Source organism: Typopeltis vanoorti, chromosome 19, assembly GCF_054136105.1.
Source record: "Typopeltis vanoorti isolate ZY-2024b chromosome 19, IOZ_Tvanoo_1.0, whole genome shotgun sequence".
In the NCBI taxonomy this organism is placed as follows: Eukaryota; Metazoa; Arthropoda; class Arachnida; order Uropygi; family Thelyphonidae; genus Typopeltis; species Typopeltis vanoorti.
Genome location: NC_143567.1, coordinates 38,751,634 through 38,776,175, shown reverse-complemented (window position 1 = coordinate 38,776,175; position 24,542 = coordinate 38,751,634). Strand labels below are relative to the sequence as shown.

At 35.9% G+C, this 24,542-nt stretch overlaps 1 protein-coding gene across 1 annotated transcript in view; it reads right to left on the bottom strand.

The window, feature by feature from the left end:
* The window catches only part of LOC150096009 (cell division cycle 5-like protein), a 205,591-nt gene that overhangs the window by 134,202 nt on the left and 46,847 nt on the right, over positions 1 to 24,542 (bottom strand). The window contains exons 4-5 of the mRNA XM_090409677.1: positions 20,756 to 20,886; positions 17,323 to 17,651 (exon numbers count right to left, since the gene is read on the bottom strand). Of these exons, the coding sequence (XP_090265803.1) occupies positions 17,323 to 17,651; positions 20,756 to 20,886 (460 nt within the window). The remainder of the gene's footprint in view (positions 1 to 17,322; positions 17,652 to 20,755; positions 20,887 to 24,542) is intronic.

Genomic DNA, 24,542 nt, shown 5'->3' with positions numbered 1-24,542 from the left:
GACCATCCCAAGTCAACAATTAGTGACACCATACTGCGATGGAAGCACAGGGAGTCAAATGCAAGTGCTACCCACAGTGAATGACCCACCACACTCACCAAATGTGACCATAGTGTGCTACAAAGGACAATACATAAAAAGCACCATTCATTGGCTGAGTTTGCGCTTGAAAATATTTTCAGATATGAGATATTTTCAGGCGCAAACTTTGTTTGCTCACACTTGGATAAAGGATTAAACTAAATTTATTATAGTCTAAACAAGTGAAAAATAAACTTTCAACATCTTTCTCTAAATTCAGAGTAATTTAATAAAAAGGTGGCACACCTTTTGGCAACTCCTATAGGTAAAGATGACCTCGCTAATGCTTCTGCCTGGTATCTCCACTTCAGGGCCTGGCTCCCACTGAAGAGACCTCAATAAAGGTTGAAACAAGTCTGGGTAGTGGCCCTTCCCTTAATGCATAACATTATACATATCTGCAAGGAGATGTGTTTTGCATTATGGGAGATACTGAGATAGGAGTGATGTTAGCTTGGTCCACCTTTGCTACGAGTTGCCCAGTATTGTACTACCTTACCCCAGTCCTGAAGATATTTTCAGGTGCAAACTTTGTTTGCTCACACTTGGATAAAGGATTAAACTAAATTTATTAAAGAGTGTGACACTTAATATAAAACATCATGGAAGCAAAGGGAGAAAGATCATATTCAAACTTGGATAGTTCAGTTTACATAGAAAATTTCTGATGAAAAGAAGAAGGTTGCTTCTAAAAAAAAACAAATAATAAATTTAATTATTATTATTATTATCATCTGAGAACTCCAAGGAATCAAGGACTCATAGAGGGAGTCTATAAATCACCCAAACCAGCTATCATACCTTCCCTTAAATTCATTCACATTAGATGCAGTCACTACTCCTAAGGGCAAATTATTCCACTCACTCGCTGCTCTCTGGGAGAAAAACCTATCTCTTACCCCTTTCTTGACTGCAAATAAATTTAACTTCCATGGATGCCCCTCCCCCCCATGTTCTCACCCCACCTTTTATATAACGAAAAATTTCATCAGTTGATATCCTATAACACCCATTCAAAAGTTTATATACCTCTATCCCATCACCCCTCTTTCTCCTGTTAACCAGAGTCTGCTATCCACATACTCGCAATCTGTCCTCATAATCTAAATTCCATAATTCAGATATAATCTTTCTAACTCTTCTTTGTACCCTTTCCACAGCTTCTTTATCTCCTTGGAACCCGGGAGACCAAATCTACACACAATAATCCAGGTGTGGTTTTATCAAAGCCTTATAAAGAGGCAAAATGACTTTCTTATCTTTACATGTCAAGGTTCGCTTGAACATCGCAATTATCCTCTGAGTTGTATTTGCAACTTTTGCTATGTGACCTTTGAACTTTAAATTCCTATCAACCAATATGCCAAATCCCCTTGCCTCTTGTAGCATAACCCTGCTAATATAATATGCTGTTGAAACTCTAAATCACACCAAAGTGCATAACTTTACACTTACTAACATTAAATCGACAGCCGTTTTCGTTTGCCCAAATTTCCAGTCTGTTCAAATCAATTTGTAATTGCTGAACATCAGTAGTCCCTGATTGTCCTGCCTATCTTCGCATCATCGGCAAACGATTGCACATCTGACATCAGATCCTTCCTGATGCCATTAATGTATAGATTGAACAATAATGGCTCAAAGACTGAACCCTGAGGTACACCTCTTGTCACCTTAAATCTGGTAGATTCACCCACTGTATATCGTATATCATTTTTTGGTACCTGTCTGTCAACAATCCCCTGATCAAAGTCAAGTATTTATATACAAATCGTGTATTCCCCAGTTTATGCAACAGCCTTTCGTGTAGTATCCTATCAAAATCCTTAGAAAAATCCAATGTTATCATAGTGTATCCATTCCCTTTATCCAATTCGGCCGTAACATTGTTATAAAATGTGAGCAAATTGTTAAAACATGACCTTCCTTTAAATAAACCCATGCTGTTCCTTGCAGAGTATAGCATGTTTGTGTACCTATTTCTGTAACAATGTTATGGCCGAGTTGGATAAAGGGAATGGATACACTATGATAATGCTGGATTTTTCTAAGGTATTTGATAGGATTCCACATGAAAGTCTGTTGTATAAACTGGAGAATATGGGATTGGAAGATAAACTCTCCCAATCCCATAATTGGAAGAGTTTATCTTCTTTGATAGAGTATATCTATCAAATCATCCGATGACTTGGATCATCGGATGATTGATAGGCAGATATCAAAAAGTGGTATACAGTGAGTGTGAATCTGCCAGATTTCAGGAGACCAGTGGTGTACTTCAGAGTTCAGTTCTTGGGCCACTATTGTTTATTCTATACATTAATGACATCAGGAAGGATCTAACATCAGATGTGCAATTGTTTGCCAATGATGCAAAGATAGGCAGGGCAATCGGGGATGCTACTGATATTCAGCAATTACAAAATAATTTGAATAGACTGGAAATCTGGCAAATGAAAATGGATATCAGTTTAATGTTAGTAAGTGTAAAGTTATGCACTTTCCAGCAGCATATTATATTAGTCAGGTTATGAAACAAGAAACCGAGAAGGAAGGGATCTTGGCATATTGGTGAATAGGAATTTGAAGTTCAAAGGTTCAAATAGGAAAAGTTGCAAATACAACTCAGAGGATAATTGGGATGTTCAAGCGAACTTTGACATGTAAGGATAAGGAAGTCATTTTACCTCTTTATAAGACCACACCTGGATTACTATGTGCAGATTTGGTCTCCCGGATGCCGGGGGGGGGGGATAAAGAAGCTGTGGAAAGGGCGCAAAGAAGAGTTACAAAGATTATATCTGGATTATGGGATTTAGATTATGAGGACAGATTGCAAGTATGTGGATAGCAGACTGGTTAACAGGAGAAAGAGGGGTGATGGGATAGAGGTCTATAAACTTTTGAATGGGTGTTATAGGATATCAACTGATGATATTTTTCGTTACGTGGAAGGTGGGGGTGAGAACATGGGTGCATCCATGGAAGTTAAATTTATTTGCAGTCAAGAAAGGTGTAAGAGCTAGGTTGTTCTCCTGGAGAGTAGTGAGTGTGTGGAATAATTTGCCCTTAGGGGTAGTGAGTGCATCTAGTGTGAACGAATTTAAGGGAAAATATGATAGCTGGTTTTGGTGATTTATAGCTTCCCTCGATGAGTCCTTGACTCTCTGGAGGTCTCAGATAATAATAATAATAAATTTTTGTACTAGTATCAAGGACATCTTCAGTATGACTCAATACGTTCATGTCGGGGAGATCACAGCTCTCTCACCATCATCCTAACTATCTGATGGGATGAGAGAAAACACTGTGCCCCGAGGAAATTTCATGTTTGGGTTTTGGCAGAAGCACTACATATGACAGTTCTTTAATTGTAACCAAATTTGTGTGTGTGTGAGGGGGTGAGAACAATGTGTTGTTTTAGGATATTTTAGAAAACAAAAGGATATTTACTTAAAGGAATACATATGTGAACCATCATTAATAAGTTATTTGAAAATGGAAAATGTAAAGGAAAGAACAAGTGTGAGTAGAAATCCTTACATTACTGGCAAACTAATTATTAATAATTAACATTTGTGATATGATATGTGTCCTATAAGTTGCTTGTGGAGCAAATAACATGTGAGCCTATAAATTCTAGACATGCATAAGCTAATTTATAATGGCATCATTTTAAAAAAAAATGTATGGAAAGAGGGGAAGAGATTTGCTTGTAAAGTATAAATCACTAACCAATCAGAAACAGACACTGTATTTATTTCTTGGGAAAGCAGCAATTCAGTCAATCAAAGCGAGTGTGCTTGATGTACTAAAGTCTTAACGGTGCCAGATTTTTGAAACACATATTGTAAAATCCAGTATGTGTTTTTTTTGAAAACTGAGGGCTACTATCTGGTTGAAAAAGTAATAGGATATCTAAAAAGGAAATCTGATCATTATCTTCTAACTCAAAAGTGAACTAGATGTTGACCTCATTGACAAACTCTTGTGGATCTGTATAGGAACCCATGCCAAACTGCAAAAACATCATGAATATATCTGTACCATAAGGAGATTAGGAAGGATGCTATTCAGTAAACACTTTCCAAATCTTTCTATGAATTAGTTAGCTAGTATGGGAGAAAAAGGACTATCCATTAATGTGGTATCCATTAATTGTTGGTAAAGTCTGTTTTGGCACGTGAAGTAGCCAGAATGAATGACAAGTCAAACAGGCCAAATATCAGCTGGAAAATCTTGCTAGAGGAAGATAAGAATTTCAACTAGAGCAAGGGTGGCCACAAAATGGCTAGCGAGCAGCATGTGGCTTGTGCCCATGCGTCACACAGCTCTTCACAATCTACCAGGAAAAAATAAGCAAAAAGAGAGAGGACAAAATTTTTTTAAAAAAAGAGAGGAGAAAGAGAGAAAAACAGGGTTAATAAAAATTACTGCAATAAAAAAGTTTAATTCAAAACACATTAAATGAAGTTTACTTTGAACAATTAGAATAATTTTAAAGTCATAATTTTAGATACTTATTTACTAACAGAGGTCTTCCTTGTATCCATTTTCTTAGTAAGCTTCTTAAAATTAGGTGTGTAATTAGTGAAAGCAGTTCTTACAAGTGTGTTACAACTTCACCATGAGCACACTCACTTACTCCTGTACCATTGCATTGGTCAAAGGTTGCAACTCTTCTAAGTCTTATTGGAATTATTTGGGCTCCAAAAGGACGAGTAGTTGGATATCCTTGATCTAAAGGAACATTTGTGAATAAGGACAGAATATCTAGACTAAAAGGATCACCTAGGCAAGATCACGCTGAGATTTTTTTTTTTTTTTAAATGAGAACTATTTTTGATAAATACATCCTTTCCTGCGAATGCCGAAAGCAATTTGGAAAGGTGTTTTGCAATTTTGTAACATGGGGAGCCAATGCAGTTCACCATAGGATGTAATGGAATATTTGTTCTGTGGAATTTTAGTACTCCATATAAATGAGGAGGATGCCCATGGTAATACTTGAGATTCTTCATGTTGGCCTACAAGTGTCATTCCATCCTACCAACAAGACATCTACTTTTCCAGGCTCAGCTAAAGATAAACTTCTGCTTTTAGCACACCCTGGAGTTTATCAAATTCCTTGCCAGTCTGGATTATCATATTTTGACCAAACAAGTAGATCTGCAGCTGTGCGTTGTGATGAACATATAAGCTACATTAAGTTCCATGAGTCAGAGCAATTGGGAGGGTCTAAATCTCGTTTGCTAAACCAGATTTATTGGGTTCTTTAAGTGAAATATAGTCTTCATGGTCTTCAAGACCAATTTGTGCAGAATGACCATTCTGTCCATAATGACATAAGCTGAAAATGCAGGGGGATCCTGTAAACTCCAGGATAAGAAAGAAGAGGATATTTGTCTTTAGGAGAGATAAGGAAGGTATTAAGTTTACAAACTGCAAAGAAAGAGACTTGTAAGTCAATCTCTCAAAGTAGTCTTGCAATTTTTTCTGAAAGTCTTTTAACATAGGGAATACAAATTCTGGTAACTTCATCTTGAGGCAGGTTAAGACGACAGCCATAAGTACTGATTATTTTATCAATAATTTTTGCATTACAACCATTAGAGATAAAAGTAGCTCTCATAATAGACAGTTATTTGTCTATTCTTGCCCATCTTCATGAACTTCTTGAAAAAATTAATTCAATTAATCCAAGAATCAAATTTACCTGGAAGTAGAAAATAATGATTGCTTTGTTTTCTGGATGTTCTCATTCTATGTCAACCAAATTATTATTATTATGGGCAACTCCAAGGAGTCCACAGACTCATCGAGGGAGGCCCTAACATCATATAAAGAACAACTATTCAACATTCACACAGTATCTATCATACCTCGCCTTGAACTCATTTACAGTCATGGCACCCACAACAGACTCTGGCAGCTTATTCACTCATTCACCACTCTCCAAGTAAAAAACCTAGTTCTAACACCCCTGCTAACCACGCTCTTGCCCGGCTTCCATGTATGGCCCTTAGTCCTCCCACCACCAATCCTATTCTCAAATATATCTTCTGAATTAATCTTATAGAAACCCTTCAGTAATTTGAATGTATCAATCATATCACCCCTTTTCTGCCTATCAACCAATTTCTGCAACCCACAAATCTTCAACCTGTTCTCATAAGGTTCATTCCATAGATCTGCTATCATCTTGGTCACTTGTCTCTGAATCCTCTCCACCTCCTCCCCATCCATAAGAAACCCTGGTACCCATATCTGGACACAGTAGTCCAGATGGGGCCTTATCAAGGCTCGATACAGAGGAACAATAACCTGTTTGTCTCTGCTTGTTCAGCAACCAAGTGATTTGATGAGCTGATTTGGCCACTTTTGTGATGTGCCCCCTAAACTTAAACTCCCTATCCACCAACACTCCCAAATCCCTTGCCTCTTCAATCTCCTGGAGTACAGTTCCACCAATGTGATATACTGCTGCTAATCTTTTCACCCCAAAATGCATAACCTTACATTTTGCCTTACATTTAAATGTTAGTATATAGTTCTCGGTATATAGAAAACTAACTCATACTGGTAAATACACTGATTCTAACTCGCATCATTACCTGTGTCGGAAATACAGTCTAGTCAAATCTCTAGTTAGATAGAGCTCATAAAATATGTTTCACAGATTTTCTTCTAAACAAAGAACTGTCTATTATCAGAGCTACTTTTATCTCTAATGGTTATAATACAAAATCTATCAATAAAATAATCAATAATTATGCTGTTGTCTCAAAAAGAAGTTACCAGAATTTTTATTCCATATGTTAAAGGATTTTCAGAGAAAATAGGACAACTTCTTCAACAGACTGACTTGCAAGTCTTCTAAAGACAAATATCCTCCTCTTTCTTATCCTGGAGTTTAGAGAATCCTCTGCTCTTGTGGTAAATATATTTATATTCTTCATGTTCTTCAAGACGAATTTGTGCAGAATGAACATGAAGAATATATTTCACTTAAAGAACCAAATTTATTTATTTATGCTTATGGCTATATGAAAACTGGTAAGTGAAAAGTACAATCACAATTTCAAGAAACAAATGATGAAAAATCTTAACATATAAAAGTTCATTACATAAATGGCACAACCTCCTTTCTAAGTCTTTCCATTTTTTTAAAAAAAAAATATAAAGCAAAAGTAACTTGTCATAATTAAGCCAGGGACAATAATCGTCTTGCTGCACCAAATATGACAAGGCTGCATGTTCTCACAACACTTCATAACATAAAAGTAGCTGTATCCGAGATTTAAGTAGAGAGCAGTTGTGTCTTGTGTGAGAAAAGTTGATCCATTAGAGGAGGCCCATTTCACACTGTATCATCATCTAACATGAGGAGTTCTGCTGATACTATGACGAGTACTATGAGAGTAACTACGAGAATAACGTCTTTGTGGTGAGATGGGACCGTGATGTTCTGTTTCCTCCATATCCACTGCCACTATCATACCAACTACAGATCAAGGTCCAGGCTGGAAAGCCAATTCAAGGCCTCATCCGTCACCTTGTGGATGTCTTGTAGGCCACCACCGTGAAATTGGTGCCTTGGGCAGTCGTACACAATATGAGTAATCGTCTGAGAGCCACGGGAGAACAATCACAATAAGGGTGATCTGACAGCCCCCATTTATGTAGAAGATAGCCACATCTGCCCTAACTAGTTCTGATTCTGTTTATGGATGACCAATCTTTCCTAGGAAGATCAAAACCAGGCTGCAGAGCACAGGGATCTTCTACCAGGAAGCCATTTGTTTGGAGATGGTTGGACCAGTATTCTCTCCATATGTCAGATATTGATGGCAGCGCAGCTGAAGAGAGTTCGTCCATGGACCAGAGAGGCTTTCTAGATTTGAGGCGAAGACTATGTGGGTTTATGAGAGACTGGTGTAGGGTTAGGAGTGGGTTGCTCATTGCTTTATTAAATTCCTTAATCGAGGCTTGTCTTCTCCATTTGTGTGGTGGAGAATTGTTGGATAGAACAGGCAGCCAAGAGAGAGGGGTGCTTCTCACTGTCCCACTAATTGTGCGCGTGGTGGAGTTCAGCTGGGTGTCTATAATGTTAGTGTGTGTACTTCTTTCCCAGACAGGGCCAGAATATTCTGCTGCAGAGAATGTGAGGGCTAGTGCAGACGACCTTAGGACTTCTACACCACAACCCCAGGTTGTTCCAGCAAGCCTTGAAATTATGTTATTTCTGGTTTTAATTTTATTGGAGAGGTTGATGATGTGTCTTTTATAGGTTAGGTTTCTGTCCAGGCTCACTCCAAGGTATTTTGGGTGAGGCTCATGTTCTACCATTTTTCCATAGAAGGAAACGTTGAGTTGTCAATTCGCCTCTGCACTGTACAGGTGCAATACTGAGGACATTGTTTTCGTTGGATTTGGCTTCAAGTACCACTACTTGAAGTACTCTTCCAGGGTGTTCAGGTCTGTATTCAAGGTTGATTCTAGGTTGGTAAAGGAGGTGGATTGATGTAAGATCGCTAGGTCATCGGCGTACATATACCTGCTTGATCTGGTATGAGGTAGATCATACACATAAAAGTATAGGGGATAAATACAGATCCCTGAGGAAGACTGTTGTGAAGGAATCTGGGCCTGCTCTATGGGAGGCGGTTTGAACAAGATCAAGATAAGATAAGGATTCATGACATCGTTGTGTGATGAGATCATTGATGTCATTGTGATGGAGGCGTGATGTGACGTCATGAGTTTGGAATTTCCATGGGGTCAGATGTGTCAGTGCCGTCAGGTCTTGTGTTTTGGTTCGCGTATAGAATTGTGGGTATGGGAGGCACTTCTGACAAGATCAAGATAAGATAAGGATTTGTGATGTTGTGTGAATGTAATTGTTAGTTGTAAATAAGTGATGTTCTTGTTTTGAATGGAAAAGGATTCGTGTCGTGATTGGTGGGATACTATGAACAAAATAGGGGTGGGGCGAATGGGGGAAAGCGACATCAGTGTCTTGGATGTGTATTATTATGAGTTGTAGATAAGTAAATGGTTTGAGTATGGCATTATGGGTGATGGATAGTGATAAGGTAAAGGTTGGAATGTTTGGAATTTCGTTGCCCCCCCCCTCTGTCAGAGACATCATGTGGTGTGTTGGGTTCGCGTATAGCATTATGGGTGATTTTTGAGATAAGGAGTTGTGACATTATGTGTTTGGAAATTTCTGGGGAACAGAGGCCACCTGTTAATCAAATTGACATCCTTTGGTCTATCTGCCACTTTCTCTCCAATTGTTCATTCACTGCATGTCATGGTGGATGGCTCCTATTCTTGAAGTTTCACCACACTTGTCCTCTTTCTTCTGTACACAAATGACTTAAATTCTCAATCACCACTAATCCTATCCACAGCTTTGCTTATGGTACACTCCATTCATATGACAAACTATGCATTGGTCGTGCATCTCAAGCTATAAAATCATCTACAACAGGCGTTCCCAACCCTATGCCTGCGGGCACCATGGTGCCCGTCGACCAATTTGTGTGTGCCTGCCGCTGTTCATCCGTGTGCCGTAGAGTTTGAAATAATCATGTGCACATCACGCAACAATTCATGTAGCTATTTCCATTAAATATAATGGAAATAGCTGCATGCATTGCAAAGCTTGTTCAAGTAAATGCTGAAGAACTGGAGCTAGAAATTTTGGATCTTCAGAATGACATCACGCTAAAATCCCATATAACAGATGAAAACTTCTGGAATCTAGTGGATAGAAAAAATTTTCCATTCTTAAAAAGAGCAGCATACAAGATAAAATCGTTTTTCAGTTCCACATACCTTTGCGAATCATTGTTTTCAACCATGAATATCATAAAATCAAAATATAGATCACAATTCACTGATGAGCATCTTGATGATTGTTTAAGAACTGGAATATCATCATATTCTCCTAATTATGAAGCACTGGCCAATGAAATGCAATGCCAAAGATCACACTAACATATATATATATTTAAATTTTTATATAATGTAAACTTTTAAGTAATAAAACATTTGATTATAATGTAAGCTTTGTATGTATTCATTTAATAAAAGAATTCAAAAAATTTGCTCGAAAAAATGGATGGTGCCCATCGCCCTACTGGTATTTTAGAATGTGCTCTAGGAAACAAAAAGGTTGGGAACCCCTGATCTACAACCAATGCCTTAAAAATAATTTCCATATCATCCTTCAAAGGAACAAGAATTATATGATCAACCTCAATGTCACTAAAACATAGCTTTGCCTTTTCTCTTGCAAAAGGGAATCTCACCTACCCATATGCTCAACAATACACAAATCACCAGATAGGATCATCTCTCTCTCTCTCTCTCTCTCTCTCTGCTTGGTCTGACTTTTACCCTCAACCTCTCAGCATAAACACATCATATCAATAGGTTTCTTGGCCTCTAAAAAACTAAGCACTCTTTCCCAAATAATTAAAAATTCTCAATGTTGTCCAGAGGAGAGTTTAGTTTAGTTTCTGTTCTTTATTCATGGTATTTCCATCATTGTACAGGTGCAATACTGAGGACATTGTTTTCGTTGGATTTGGCTTCAAGTACCACTACTTGAAGTACTCTTCCAGGGTGTTCAGGTCTGTATTCAAGGTTGATTCTAGGTTGGTAAAGGAGGTGGATTGATGTAAGATCGCTAGGTCATCGGCATACATATACCTGCTTGATCTGGTATGAGGTAGATCATACACATAAAAGTATAGGGGATAAATACAGATCCCTGAGGAAGACTGTTGTGAAGGAATCTGGGCCTGCTCTATGGGAGGCGGTTTGAACAAGATCAAGATGTACAATGCTTCTCATGGTCACTGCTTAAATGAAATGGCAACTATCCTTTCCTTGCACTTTCTGTTGGGCCTGTTAAACAAAAGCACTAGCTGCTAGACACCCCTTTTCAGTACAACTGCAAACACATACCAAAACCTACTTCTTTTCCTCCTCTTTTATTCCATGCACCTCTGTTCCTCTGGCACAGCCTTCGTCACAAAGTTCACTAACGACAACCTCCATCTCTTCAAGAAAAATGTCAAAAACTTCTTTCCTAAACCTCACACAATACTGATGTGCTATAAGTTCTTCTGCTTCTCATGTATGGAATTGATGATATTATTATTACTACTACAAGACACTTCCACAGTCAGGGACCAATCAAGGAAGGATGCGTATCACTCAACACCACGTTATACCTTGAACTCATTCACACCATCTTACTACAGCAGTGCATGACCTTTTCTCATTCCCTTCTTGACAACATTCATTCTCAATTTCCATGGATACCTTCTCTCCACCCACCATACATTCCATAGTTCTGATATCACCGTTAACACACTCTTTGCACCCTATACACTATATCTGCATCACTTTCGAATCCAGGAGATCATATCTATGCACAGAAGTCCAGATTAGGTTGTATCAAAGCCTTGTAAAGAGACACAATGACTTCCTTCTTTTTACACATCAGTGTTCTTTCAGCAATTATCCTCTGAGTTGAATTTGCAATTTTAGCTAGATTACTCTTGAACTTCAACCTCCCATCAACTAAAATTCCAAGATCCCTTGGCAGATCAGTTTCCTTTAGCATACTCTCATTAATATAACGTGACATTGGATATCTCATCACAAAGTGTGCATGGCATAACATTTACTAACACTTAACTGATAGCCATTTTCACAGGTTCCACGATACCAGCTTATGCAAATCTTTCTGCAAGTACTGCATGTCAGTTGCAAAATGATTTGAATAAGCTAGTATTTTGGGCATGCAAAAATTGATATCGGTTTAGTTTGTAGACTCATATCCCCCCCCCCACACACCTGGCCCCATACACCACTTTTTGATCTATCACTCAGCCATTCTCTTACCCAAACTAGTAAATTTCTCATCCAATCCTGTATCCTCCCCATACACTGAATTTCTTCTGCTAGTGTAAGTTAGTGAGCTCAATTCATGCATAGTCTAGGCTGACAGTTTTTAACAAAATGGACACCCATTAGTCGAACAATTTCTTCTGCATCCGGTGCCTACATACTATATGCCAGTGATGTTCAACCTTTTTTACTATGCGAGCTACTTTTCTATAAAAAGTTATTCTGTGATCTACTCTCTTATATAGATCAGGTTCCCCCAACCTAATATCTAATTACGCACAAATAAACAACTAAAAAAAAATACACAACTAAAAACTTTATTTGTGTATTTAAAAATTTATTTATCACTTTTAATTATTTTAATACAACAAAAAAAAACCAAATATATTGAAATGAAATATTTATTTCTCTATTTTGGAAAACCAAAGTTAGAAAAAACAACAGATTGATTACAAACTCACAAGTTACAGGAAATGCTGGTTGATTAAAAAAAAAAAAAGTTAATGTGAAATTTGACATTGTTTGGACCTCGCAATATTTTCATAGTCAAGTTGATATGAAGAAGTGATCAATCGAAGACAATCATCCAAATGATCATTTGTAATTTGGTTTCTTAATCGATTTTTTATGACGGTCATATCTGAAAAAACAGATTCTGACGAGTATGTCGATCCGAAACACGACAGAATTTTTCACGCAATATCAGTTAATATTGGGAATTTTTCATGTGCATACTTCCAAATGACTTCATTGTTTATTGATTTTAAATGTAAACTATTCTGAATGTTTATTATCCCAAGTTCTACTTCAGCTTGGTTTATATCAAACAGCCCACTAATTTTATTTGAAATTTCTGTGATGTTCAAGTTTTCTTGAAATGGATTATTGATAAAAGATACAATCATTTCAGTTTTATTAAAGTCTTTAAATCTTGAATTTATTTCTTCCTCAACTAATTCTATTTCACGAATAAATTTGTTTAAATAAATCGCAGTGAAGCATTTCTTGATTTTGTTCAAAAAATTTTAATAAATATTGGAATGTCTAAATTCGCGGTCATTTATATTTTTCTTTAATAAAAGTAAGTATTGTTGGAAACTTTTTATTGAACTTAACATGTCAATTAAATTTTTATCTCTACCTTGTAACTCTAAATTTAAATTGCTTAATTTCATACAGAAATCTACTAAAATTGATAAGTGTAACAAACCATTTTTTATCACACAAATGTGGATAAATATCTCCTTTTTCATCATGAAAATTTTTTATATCATTAATTAATACAAGAAATCTTTCTAAAAATTGACTTCTGCTGAGCCAGCAAACATTATTGTACAACAGAAGTTCCATATCGTCATATGCCTGTAATTTAAATAACCGCTGTTGCAGGGCGTTTCCTCAAACAGAATTTACAATTTTCATCATCATCATCATACGTATCAAGATTTAGGCCTAGTATGGCCTGTTCCGGCCTTAGAAGTCATCGTTGAATCATTTAAGAGGACGTCCTGGTTTTCTTTTTCCTAATGGCTTGTACTTTAAGGCTTGTTTTGGTAATCTTTCTGTTTTCATTCTTTGAACGTGTTCCATCCATCTATGTTTATATTTTTTAATTTTTTCAATTACTGGTTCTTGGTTTAATTCTTTCATAATATCTTCGTTTCTTTTGTGATCAAATAGGGTATACTTTGCAGTTTTTCTCATAAACTTCATTTCTGCTGTTGTTAATCTTTGTTTGTCGTTTTGTTTTATTGTCCAGATTTTGCTTCCATACATTAAGACCGGTAGGGCTAGTGTATTGTATACTTTTAGCTTGGTTTGTTTTTGAACTAGGTTTGGTTTAAATATAGAGTTAATTACTCCTGTTATTTTTAAATATTTTGCAATTTTTATGTTTATATCTTTTTCATAAGTGATCATACATCCTAGGTAGTTAAATGAATTCACCTGTTCTAAGATCTTGTTATCTAATACTATTTTAGTTCTTGCTGGATCTTGTCCTTTAAAGGCCATAGTTTTTGATTTTTCCGTTGATATTATCATACCATAATTTACAATTTTAAACATAATATTCAAAACATCTTTTGTGTTTAATCTTTTACTACACAGCACTTGTTGGTGGATAATACAGTGGTACGTTAAAAAATCTGGATATTTGTCATCGTTTTTACATAATGAAATGAAGACTGATTTATTGCCTATCATTGCAGGACACCATCAGTAGTAATAGACACAAGTTTAAAAAGCGGAAGTTTGTGTTGTTTCACAAATTCATCAAATGCCGAAAAAATGTCTTCTCCCCTAGTCCTTCCCAATAATGATATAATTTTCAAGAGTTCTTCTTTACTTGAATAATCTTGAAATACCATGCGAATAAATACCATTAACTGATCAATATCAGTGAAGTCGTTTGACTCATCAAATTATAATGAAAACGCAATACACTGGTGAATGTCTGACATTAACCTGGCCGGGAAACTTTTCTCCGGCAATTGGAACTCTTCCTTTCGGCAATTTGAAACCTTGTTTGCGGCCTAGAAGTAGTCTCTCTCTCTCTCTAGCGACGTCTTGAACTGAGAAGCTCCTTTCTGGAAGTGGGAAACTCCTCTCTCAACCAACGTGGATCAGGGCAGTCTCTCTGATGGCGACTCTGGACCAGACGGCCTCCTCTCTGACAGCAATTCTGGAACTGGGATCCCTCCTGCTTGCTTCAGTCCCTTCTTATTAGGCCTCCTCACATGAAGTTTGGCAACCCCCAAAGAATCGGTATGAGTCTTTCATCTGACGTTTCAAGTTTGGCACGCCGTTTATTCTCCTCTCTGACAGCAATTCTGGAACTGGGATCCCTCCTGCTTGCTTCAGTCCCTTCTTATTAGGCCTCCTCACATGAAGTTTGGCAACCCCCAAAGAATCGGTATGAGTCTTTCATCTGATGTTTCAAGTTTGGCATGCCGTTTATTCTCCTCCGCTTTCTTTTGATTGTAAGTTGCCGGCCACTAGAAAGTTATTTGAAGTTTTCCTGACTGACTTCGGAGATGTTTACACTTAGAACCTGCAAGCCTTTCTCATACATAGAAGTTTCAATAACAATCTTTCTAATGCCGCCATGTACAGCTTCGGCGACAAAAACATTGCCTTTGTTTTTAACACTCTAACATATTCTTATTAAAGCAGTATATACAGTTAGTTTCAAAAGAGTTATTTTCAAAAACATCTAATACAAACTATACCAAGACAAACAAAGTTTATTTTTTTACAATATTCACATGGGACTTAACCTAAGTAAAAAATCTATGTAAGGTGCTTTGGAATATTTAATATTTAAGCTACAATCGAGTTTTTACACTTTGCTTATAATCGTATTCATTCGGCTCACTATTTGACTTCCACTGATCCAAATTAATTCATTTACCTGGATTTATAAGAAAATTACTGATTTGATAATTTTAACGAAAAATAAATAAACAATAGCAATAAATAATAGCAATAGCGAATTAAAAATAATACAATATTTTGTTTTCAGTTTTAATTAAATTTGTAAGGATAGAGGAATAGATGAGAGATCGACAAAAAATCGCTCCGCGATCAACGGGTTGAACACCCCTGCCATATGCATTGATGAGATTTATTCTTTCATATTCATCTGTTTATCTCTGTAAAGAGACTGTGCCAATTTGTTTATCGTTGTTAAGCAAATATACAAGAGTTCAATCTGATTGGTACAATGACTTTTAACTCTATTAACTTTAGAATCCAGGAAATGACTGACTTGAGACTTAAAAAAAAAAAAAAAAACATATATTTAATGAAACTAGATAAAAACTGCATACCTTGTAAATAAAATAAATTTAAGACTTATAAAAACTATTTTGATCCAAGGCCAATTTAGATTTAAATTAAATCTAAATTTAAAAACTATACTTTGAGATCTCCTCACCTTTAATGGATAAAGTTATTCTCTCACTGACTTATTCTATTAATAGTTTGTTTTACATGAGCTTAATCAGTCTACTAGACGAAACATTTTGTTTTTCACAATGAATTCCTACAAATAAATGTTCATTAGAGTCAGTCCTTTATCAGACCTTTTCTCACAAAATAAACTTCTTATCTTCCATGGGACTATGCATTGTCTCCTTATTGCAAATTGTAAATTATATTGTAAATTGATCCTCACTATTATTACAGTGAGTTTAAATATTCTTACCTCAGGCAATATAATTACAAGATGCACAAATTCGTTACCAGAGAAAACACAAAGTTTGTTTTACTACTTCATAAACAAATATCAAAGTAGAGCCTCTTCATTAAAAACCACTTTACAGTTTCAGATCTCATTAATTCCATCACTTGTTGTGATAAAATTATTAATATTACTGCCATCATTGAGACAGAAGACAGAATTTTTTATTTAGCATTTCTTAGAATGGTGAAATGGAATATCTACTTGATATCTTCTTTTATTTACTATTCACTTATTGAGAGTTTCACTTTTCCAGTCTAAGGATTCACCTTGTTAAGATTACCTTTTTGGAATCCACTATTAATATATTAATATATTTTGGAATCCACTATTAATATGTCATGTTTTCTTAAATACTTCAAAAATACAAATTGGTTTGCATTCTCAAACTTCTATTCTCCCACCTCTTGTTTTTTTTCCATTAAACAGGTACCAACTAGTCTCTCTGTCAGCTGTCAATCAACCATCAATTTCCTTGGTGAGCATGTGCAAGTCAATAATGGCTGACACGTCATTAGTGAAAAGAGAGTCTTTTCGATGAACTTCACAACACTTAACAATTGTGAAATACAATAAAGAATATTGATATTATTATAACTATCTGAATCTAGCAAGTACAATTCATCTAAAAAAATTTACATTTTTTTTTTTAAAAAACAGATATCAATTTCTTATCAGGTACATTGCAAGTGACGATTTTATATGGTTATGAAACTAAAACTAATAAAATACTAATGCTGAGAAACAGTTTAAGCATCTTTTCACAAAAAAATCAAACAATTCTAATGATTCATATACAATTATGTTTATTCTTCTTTTTATCTATTAAAAAAAAAAAAAAAAAGACAGAATTCTAAATGATGCAAAATTCTGTATTATAAATTACAATATATATAAATAAACTATATGGAGTGCACTGCATATACTAGCATGGCTTTATGCTCAGCTGCTATGATAGAGAGCAACGTCACAGTCAAAGAATGCTATGGTATCACTTCCATATTTTTTTAAAATTTGTTTTCATATAAAAAAAATAAATAAATTACATGTACTATTCCATACCATACCTCTTCTTTTTCACTTCTCAACTCTCCATCTAGCTGCTGTTGCCTTAACCTTTTATAATCTGGCTCCATGGGATCATATACTTCCTCAGAGGTATCATACAATCCAGGAGCAGGTTTTTTCTCAAATGGAATTTCTGCATTATAATCCACTCCTTTTCTTTTTTTTCTTCGTGGTTCTAACTCTATTCCTGCCATTCTCAGTTCACGTCTTTTCTGCAAAGCAGCTAATCTTCTAGCTTCTTCTAACTGTTTTTCCCTAGCCTTTCGTTTTGCTTTTTTACCCTGGGTATTTGCAAGTCTAGCACGAGCTTCGGAAAGCATCTCCAGTTCTAAAAATACAACATAAAATACCATGAGTACTATCAACAAAGTAAACATTTTAAAATGAATTTAAAAAAATGACAAAAATAAGCGAATGTAAAACAAATGTGATTAGAACATTTGCTTTCCTTAAGTTTATCTGCTAAGCAACATGTTTCAGAAAAATTAAACATTTTTTTAAAATTTAATTTTACAAAACATAACTTGATAACCCTTTTTTCAAGTGAAAATAAGCTAACTAGTCTTAGATAATTTATAATGAAATATAAGATATTTAATCTTATATTTCATCTTAATCTTATCATGAAATTATAAGATAAAATAGAGAACATACAGAAAGATTGCTAAATGAAACAAACAGGGACGGTACTGTAGTAGAAAACACATGACAGGAATGAAATCAGGAATACATAATATCTGAAGGAGGGGGAAAAAAACATCAAAAACAGAAATGTGCAAAGACATCTGAGTATATGATACTCAACCAGAAATGCTCAAATAGGAGATATAAAAGTTTTACAGTGGCTACAATACACAATTCAGAAGGTTGGTCAGAGGGTTGAATTCTGGATGATTGGAGTAGAGCTCTCATAGTATCCATCTATAAAAAGGGAAGTAAAACTGAAAGTAAGAATTACAGAGGAATTTCTCTACTGAGTGTTCTCAGTAAGGTATATGCAAGTATACTTGGGAAACAGCTAAGAAAAATTGTGAAAATGACGCTTGGAGAAGAACAAGCTAAATTCAGGTCAAATAGAGGTTGTAAAAATAAGATTTTCACTTTAAGACAAATAGTTGAGAAATCATGGGAATATAACAAGGATCTGTTTTAAGTTTTGTAGATCTGGAAAAGACATATGACAAGGTGCCAAGAGAAAAGAAATTCAAAACACTACAATTATATGGTGCAAATAGGACATTATATCAAGCAATACTTACTCTATATTCGAGTCTTGACAGATAACATATTAATTTAGAGGAAAATTGCTGATAGGAAGTTAGTAATGATGTAATTTTTTTTCACATAGTACTATTATGATATCCTGTACACTCGCCCCCCCCCCCTCTCCCCAGAGTATACAGGGTGTTCGGGATAAATTTGACAGTTTCGTAAGGAAAAAGAAAATCTTCTTTGTATCTATTAAATTTAATGAATTGACAAAAAAACATTACAGGCAGAGTTAATTACAATACTATCAACAAGATTTACTCAAAATAACCACCATTAGCATCGATCACAGCTTCAATTCTGCTTCGGAACCTCGAACAAGCTGATGCTACAGTCTCCCTGGGAAGGGCCGCAAAAACTGTTTTAATTTTATCCATTAACTGGGCTTTTGTATTACTGGAAGTGCGATTGGTGTCTTTTTCAACTGCGCCCCATACAAAATAATCCATGGGGTTAAGGTCTGGGGAGTTTGGAGGCCAAACATTTGGACTGGTGAAGTCGTAGAAATTTTCAGACAACCATTTTTGACTTTTCCCAGAGGTGTGGCAAGGGGCCGAATCCTGCTGCCATACATACGGCCTACCATTGGCTACCCTTGTTATCCAGGGCTTGACTACAGTTAGCAACTCCACGAACAAAGCCCGAATTCTAATGCCAGGGTTCTTCAACACCTGTTCCTGCAGATTTGCGAGGAATTCAGCTGTACGAACGCAATCAGATCGTCTGCTAGGGATCTTTCTTCTTGCTACATCCTCGTAGTCACCATTGCAAGTCTCTAGTTCATGCCTGATTGTTTTTACTGTATTCAGGGAGCATTGGGCAGCAGTCGTAATATCCTTATTTTGATGGCGGGCACGAATCATCATGATACAAGTTATTCTCTTCCATGATTCAGGTGGGTTCCAGCTATCCATCCTTTCTGACATCTTGTATATGAATGAAGAAGGGTCCAAACTTTTAAATGAAGAGAAGTGTGTGTTAATACATGTAACTTATGGAAAAATATAATTAATTATAAATATGTCAAATTTATCCCGAACACCCTGTATATTAGGAATTTGATGGTGAACAGCAGTTAGAAATGAAGGAGATACATGATGATGATGCAGAATGAATATGCAGGGTTCCCCTGGCTAAACTGAATAACTTGATAGAATAAATTTTTATGAAAATCAGTAAGAAAAAGAAAAAGACAATGAAAATAGGCAGAAATACTGAAAACATCAACTGTATCCTGAATTGAGAACCTACAGAACAAGTAAAAAATTTCAGCTATTTAGGCACAATTTTTAGTGAAGATAATAAATTAAAATATGGAAATAGACAACAGAATAAGAAAAGCTAGTATGGTGGGAAGCCCAGATGAATAAATTTATATGGAATAAGAGAAATTAGTCAAAACACTAATAGCAGTACACAAGACAATGTTCAAAAACCAATTTTAACTTATTGATCTTAGAGCTGGCATACAAATAAAACACTTCAATCAAAGACTGGAAACCACAGATATGAAAATTCTGAGAAAGATTAGTGGAGTGAACAGATGGGTCATAATGGCAGTATTATATTTAAAATGAAGATATTACAAAAGAACTTGACATTGTTAGCATCCATGAATATATTAGCAGAGCTAATCTCAAGTGGTATGATCACAAGTGCTCTTTGCCAGGATTACAAAACACAGAGGAAGACCAAGATCTAGGTGGAATGATTCAGTAAAAAGTGCTTTATAAGACAGAAACATAAAATTAGATAATACTGAAGTTTTGAGAGACAACAGATTCATTTGGAAGAAAATTGCCAGCAGAAAGTTAGTAATGGTATAACTTTTTCACATAGTACTATCATAATATCCTGTACGCCCCTAAGGGTACTCACCAGGCATTTGCTGCTGACGATGATAATAAAGAACATTATCTTATATTATAAAGAAAGCCAAACTGAAGTGAAACATTTTATAGATAACACACAATAATGTGCCAAATATCCCTGTCAGCAAGTAACTCGACAGGCCAAAAGATCACATATCAATCCAAGAAATAAACAGAATTAATGAATAAACAAATAAATCTTGGGATTTTAATTATAACTGAGGCTCATCTAAATTTTCAAATTTGAATTATATATATATATATATATATATATATATATATATTTATATACCATCTTCATCCATATCTTTAGGATCAGGACGAGCTGGTTTTGTTTCAGGATTAGGGTCAATTTCACCAGGTTTCAACTTCCTGGGATCATCATTAATGTCTCCATCCTCTTCTCTTCTTTGAGCTTGATCTCTATTTGGTTAAATAAACTTCTTTAATAAGAGATGGTGAAAATTTCATTACAAAAAATAAATCTCAGTATGATTTCTTTCCTTTACCATATTAAAGTATACATTACAATGGCAATTAATAAAGAGGGTAGGAATAAAATCCTTGGAACAAAAACTTAAGTTAAATATACAGTCACGCCACTATCTGCACTTTCTCTCTCTTAACAATAAATTTCACAAATGAAAAATTACATTAACAGAAGTGTTTAATTAATTTTCACACATGAAAAGTATCTGCTAGTCATTAGATCTACTGAAGAGTAAAACATTTCAGATTTCATGAAATATTTTATTATATTAAAATAAACTGAAATAAAAAAAAATCCAAATGGGCAACTATTATCGTTCAAAATTTGCAGTACAATCAATTCTCACTATAGCAAATGTGTAGAGAAAAGTTATTGTGAATTGTCTTTAGAATGGCATGCCTATGGAGCATTGGCTGAGATTTTTTGCGGAAAATGTTCACTGATATTCACTACTGAGTGAAAGTTGTTTACTGGGAAAAAAATGTGTAGACATCAGTTGAAAACACAAACTCTGGACTATAGTGAAAGTAGACTGTACATCATTTTAGTTGTAACTATGAAACATAAACAGGAAATTATTATTGGAAGAAAGAGAAAGAAGAATCTTTATTACTTTAAGGCACTTATAGTTGTGAGATAAATTGACATGCATGGGAAGGAAATTAAGTTTCTTGTTGAATATGAGCCCCAAGAACTTGGCTTCTGGATTAAAGTTTATCATAGTCTGAATTCTGAATTGGAATGAAGACCATGCCTGCAGCAAAAATGCTCATCTTCTGCTGGGAAAATCTGAACACACAAGAACAATTTGATAAATGTCTTTATCATTAAATATTACATGAATGACAGAAGATAGTAAAGTCATTCACACAGAGGGGATAACTTACAGTTGGGGAAAAAGTTGTTCGGTATTATTTATTTCGTATCCAAACACAGGTGGTACAGTAGTAAGTAAGTGGTACAACATTATTTACAACAAATTAGGATACATTACAAATGAGAACAGCTTAAATTTGGTAGGTGAATTATACAGGGAATAATAAGTAAAATATGAAGAAAAAGAAACTATACATAAGTTATATACAATAAATATGGTCAGATGTTCCTCCAGTATCTTGTGCAATCAACTGCTCTTCCTGTGCAGGATATAAGGTTCTCTTTTGTGCAAGGTGATTGAAGAAGGGGACAAGAAAAAAGGTGTTCCATGGACTGGGTTGTCCCACACTCATAATTATCTGGTCCAGTGAGGTAGCCCCATTTGATGAGGAGGTTTTCTTTGCAGTGTCCTGTCGTTCGAAGTCTGTTGAGGCTTTTTCAAATATTCCAGTCCAAGTGGGCACCACGTGGAAGATGTTTGGCTGTTGGAATACACTCTCAGAGTATAGTGCAAGCCATTGTTGAAGTCTCTGGAGGGTTTTTAGGTGGTTCAACAGTTGCTAGGAGGCTATGTCGGGATCTTAGTCTTTGGGGTACTGTGGTGTGGCCGAATACTGGGTGGCGTTCATCATTCATTTGTCTGCTTCTTTCGTCAGCTGAGAATGCAGATCTTCGAATTGAAGGGGGGGGGGGGGTGCATTACCAGCCAAAGTATACAGGTCTTTTAGTGATGTTGGTTTCAGGCATCCTGTAATTAAGTGGCAGCTTTCATTCAATACTGTGTCAACTTTTTCAGTATGGCAGGTTCTGGACAATACTGGGCAGGCATATTCAGCAGAAAAATAGCAAAGGGCCAAGACAGAGGATTTTAGTGTGCTAGGGTCTGCACCACATTTGAAGGAAGTAATCTTTCTTAGTATGTTGTTTTTTGCATTCACTTTTGCCTTCGTTTTTTCTGTGTCTTTTATATGAAAAGCTGCAATCAAGAGTCACACCGAGATAGATTGGGTTCCAGGAATATTCTAAATTAGAGCTTTTCCAAGAAAACTGTGGCTTCCTTATTGTTAAGGTGGAAAAGGCAGGTCTGGGTTTTCAAGGGGTTTGGTTTTAATTGATTGCTGCTATAATATAGTTGTTCAGTCAAGTTAACCTTGACTGCAAAAAGTGTGACACTTAAAACTGAACAATGTGGGACTACCTCCTCTTGGGTATATGATCGGGAGAGAGTGGTTACTACTTGGACTTTGGTTGAATAAAAAGTTGTTGATAAAAAGAGGAAAGGGATAGGAGATTGCTGATAATTGTGCATTAATGAAATTTCTATCAAGTTCAGGGGATCTATAGCTACAGAAGGAGTTATTACAATACTATGTACTGAAATCCACATATGGAAACTTGGTTTCCATGAAAGAGTTTCTGCATACAAGCTCAAGAGATTGTATCTCAAATAATGACTGGATTAGACTCATGGTACAAGGTTTGCCATGACTGGACAGTAGACTAGTAGAAAGCTGATTTGCAGTGGCAAGCATCAATACAGAATTAAATCGATGCATTTTGTTATAGTGGAAACCAGGAGAAAGTTCTTAACTAGAGTATACTTTCAATCTGTTAAGTGCAGTGTAGTGTACCGTCTGACCACATATATGAGAACCTCAGTTGGTTCGGTGCCAAAAAGAGTCAATTCATGTTGAAGGGGAGAAAGAAATAAGGTGATGTGCGAATTGGTCACCAACACAAGAAATCACGTGCTTTATACGTAAAATTTTCCAACTGTTATACAAGCAAAATACAAGGGCTGTTCAATAAGTATAGTTCGCCCACCGATTTGAGGTCCCTCGACACTTCTGCGCATCTCAGAAAAAGAAGAATCCATTCCGATAATAGGGTAATCAGTCCATATAATGGGATGAGTTGTTTATTATTACCGGTCGGAAAATTAACTTCTCTTTTATGATTATTGTAGTTAACTATGTTGCTTGTATAACAGTTGGAAAATTTTACCTATAAAGCACGTGATTTCGCGTGTTGGCGACCAATTCGGACGTCCTTCATTTTTTTCTCCCCTTCAGCATGAATTGACTATTCTTGGAAAGACGCGAAGCAGGGACCAGGAAACGGTGGGCGAACTATAATAAGACTAATTTTACTGTCGCAAAACCACTCATCACAATATTAATTTCTGTGGAATAAAGAAATGTTGCTGTCTGTATTAACAAAAGAAGTTGATAGATGGTGTATACGGGCTGATGTGCCAGAGTGTCAAATGACTAAACACAAGCTTGTTTCGGCGCGCCTACGAACCGCGACCAGTCATCGAAATGGAAGTGTCCTTGGAACAGCGTTATGCGATTAAATTTTGTGTGCGTTTGCAAAAATCGGCATCGGACACTTTTAACAAGATACATGAAGCTTTCCACGATGAAGCAATGTCGAGGGCAAGTGTTTTTCGCTGGCATAAAACTTTTAAGGAAGGAAGACAAAATGTGGAAGATCTTGAATGTGAGGGAAGACATTCAATGTCCATCACAGAGACAATGATCAACACAGCAGCGATTATCATCAAGGAGGATCGCAGAATTACAGTACGCCAGCTGCATGTTGTCCTGAATATTTCTGTGGGAAGTGTTCACTCAATCATGGCTGAACATTTGGGATAGAAACGTGTTTGTGCTCGATGGATTCCCAAACTCTTGACACCGGAGCAAATGCA